General features: G+C 44.2%; 1 protein-coding gene across 1 annotated transcript; it reads right to left on the reverse strand.

Annotated features, from left to right (window-relative positions):
• Positions 1–2,048: 2,048 nt before the first annotated feature.
• LOC114188293 (uncharacterized) lies at positions 2,049–2,522 on the reverse strand. Its single transcript, XM_028076895.2, has one exon. It carries the CDS (start codon positions 2,520–2,522, stop codon positions 2,049–2,051), a length of 474 nt encoding a protein of 157 aa, XP_027932696.2.
• Between the last annotated feature and the right edge of the window lie 556 nt (positions 2,523–3,078).

Raw genomic sequence — 3,078 nt, forward strand, 5'->3', positions numbered from 1 at the left:
AGAAACGATAAGTGAACTAAGATCTCTATCTGAAACTATGCTCGACGGTACCCCATGCAATCTCAATATTTTCTTGATGTACAGCTGAGCCAACTTGGCCATAAACATTCTCAGGTTCATTGCCAAGAAATTAGAACTCTTGGTCAATCGGTCCACCACTATCTAGATCGCAGCGTGACCTATCAAGGTTTGTGGCAAATGGGTCATAAAATCCATAGTTATGCTATCACATATCCACATTGGTATGTCCAAAGGTTGTAGGGTTCCACCGGGCCTCTGATGCTCTACTTTCGCCTTCTGACATGTCAGACAAGCAGATATAAACTAGGCCACATCATTCTTCATGCCTTGCCACCAGAAGGTCTCCTTGAGATCTTAGTACATCTTAGTCATATGCCAGGATGCAAGCTAAGACGACTCTTGTGTCCTTCCTCGAGGATCAACCTTCTCACCTCGACATCTTCAAGTACACACACCCTGTCTCTGAATCTCAGTACACCATCGCTACCCAAGGAAAACTCCTTTGCTTCATCTAATCCAAGCAACTCTCTCACCCCTTTCAAACTAGCATCCACCAACTGTTTTTTCTTAACTAAGCTCAGAAAGTCACTAGATATAGTCAAGGTACTATACCTAATGAACTCAGGTCCCAAATCAACTTGTAGCTTCATATCTCTAAATCTCTCTAGCAACTCCAACTCCTTGATCATAAAGTGTGCCGCATGCATTGTCTTCCTACTTAAGACATCTGCCACCACATTCGCCTTTCCCGAATAATATAAAAGTTTAAAATAATAATCCTTCTAGAACTCTATCCACCTCCTTTGTCTCATGTTCAGCTCCTTCTGATCAAACAAATATTTGAGGCTCTTGCGATCACTGAACACGTGAAACTGGGCACCATAGAGATAGTGCCTCCAAATCTTCAAGGCAAACACTACTACCACCAACTCTAGGTCATGAGTGGGGTAGTTCTCCTCATACAACTTAAGTTGCTTCGAAGCATATGCCACTACCTTCTTCTCCTGCATCAACACATAACCAAGACCTTGATGAGAGGCATCATAGTAAATCTCAAAGGGTTTCCCAACATCAGGGATAACCAACACTGGAGCACTCGTCAACCTTTGCTTAAGCTCTCAAAAGATTTCCTCACACCTATCAGTCCAAGCAAAAGGTTGGTCCTTCCTAGTAAGATATGTCAAAGGCGCCACTATTTTAAAGAATCCTTTTATGAATCTCATGTAGTAGCCAGCTAGACCCACAAAGTTTCTGATCTCTATTACTGAATTGGGACTTTCCCACTTTATCACTGCTTCCACTTTTGTTGGGTCCACAGTTATGCCCTGTGCAGATATCACATGCCTCAAGAATTGTACTTCTCCTATCCAGAATTCGCACTTGGACAACTTAGCATACAATTACTTCTCCCTCAGAATACCAAACACTATCCTCAAGTGCTCGACGTGTTCCTCCTAAGTCTTGGAATAGATGAGTATGTCGTCTATGAAGATACGACAAACTTATCTAAGAACGGCTTGAAGATCCTATTCATGTAGTCCATGAACAAGGTTGGAGCATTGGTCACGCCAAATGGCATAATCACATACTCGTAGTGCCCATATCTGGACTTAAAGGCTGTCTTCTGGACATCTTCCGCCTTCACCAAGATCTGGTGATATCCCGACCGTAAATCAATCTTGGAAAACACTGACACCCCATTCAACTGATCCATCGGATAATATATCCTCGAAAGGAGGTACTTATTCTTGATAGTCATCTTGTTCAACTACCTATAGTCTACACACAGGCGTAAGCTCCCATCCTTCTTCTTTACTAACAACACTAGTGCTCCCCATGTCGACGTATTGGGTCGTATAAACTGTTTCCCCAACAGTTCCTCTATCTGTTTCTTGAGTTCTACCAACTCCGCTAGAGCCATGCGGTAAGGAGCCATTGATACTAGACCGACTCTGGGTACCAGATAAATAAAGAACTCGACTTCTCTTCTTGGAGGCAACCCTAGTACTTCCTCCGGAAACACGTCCTCAAACTTGCGCACCACTAGTATGACTAACATTCTTTCCTCTTTCTCCACCTCTAGATGTGTGAAGATCATGACCTTGAGAAGATAACAACTCGGGCTCCTCTAAATTTGAGAACAACAACCTTTTCTCCCGATAATCTATAAGAACGCGATTGGCAGAGAGCCAATCCATTCCCAAGACCACATCCGACCCTTGCAGAGAGAGGCATATTAGATTTACTTTAAACATGTGTTCCTCGACTTTGACAAGACACCTAACACACAAAGATGACATCCTAACCGAACGTGACGCTGGAGTACATACCACAAGATCAAACTGCAGCTCACACACCGGCAAACCTAACTCTTGCACACAAGATTCAGACACAAAAGAGTGTGTCGCTCCAGAGTCATACAACACACAAAGACGTTTACCAGAAATCACACAACAACCCATAACAAGGTTACCTGAACTTGCTCCCTCTGCTCCAGTCATGGCATATACGATATCCGTTGCCTAAGGCCTGATGCCTCTTCTCCTCTGCTGAGTCTGAGCTAGGGTTCATGTAACTGTCCTCCCTAGAGTGGGACAATCCCTGCCAAAGTGATCGTCCTTGCCATAGTGGTTGCATCTCTTGAAACCTGCTAACTGAGGGCAGACGCTCCTCATGTGTCATCCTCCACACTGATAGCACTGAATTTTACCCGGCTGGGAAGAAAACCCTTTAGGCCTCTAAAATTGGGGGTGAGGTCTACCATATGTTTTCTTCTTCTCTTCATGTCTAGGCTTGGACCCAGATGGTCCACTGACTCTCTACTACTGGGGGTGTTGAGCTTCCACCTCAACCTTAATCATTTCCATAACTCTAGCCTTCTTCATCAACGCTGCAAAATCCTTGATGGAGAGTGGGGCCACCATCACACGGATGTCTCCTCGGAGGTTATTCTCAAACTTCCTGCACCTTCATTCTTCGTCTAAGGTCATGGTGTAGCAGTGTCCGAGGTGTTTAAATCTCTCCGCATATTCCGCCACATACTTGTTTCCTTGGGTT

This window comes from Vigna unguiculata, chromosome 6 (assembly GCF_037176805.1).
Source record: "Vigna unguiculata cultivar grain cowpea cultivar isolate G323 ecotype 2 chromosome 6, ASM3717680v1, whole genome shotgun sequence".
Classification (NCBI taxonomy): Eukaryota; Viridiplantae; Streptophyta; class Magnoliopsida; order Fabales; family Fabaceae; genus Vigna; species Vigna unguiculata.

Excerpts from the sequence above, each read along its gene's own strand:
- LOC114188293 (XM_028076895.2), bottom strand. The coding sequence starts at position 2,522 with ATGACTGGAGCAGAGGGAGCAAGTTCAGGTAACCTTGTTATGGGTTGT.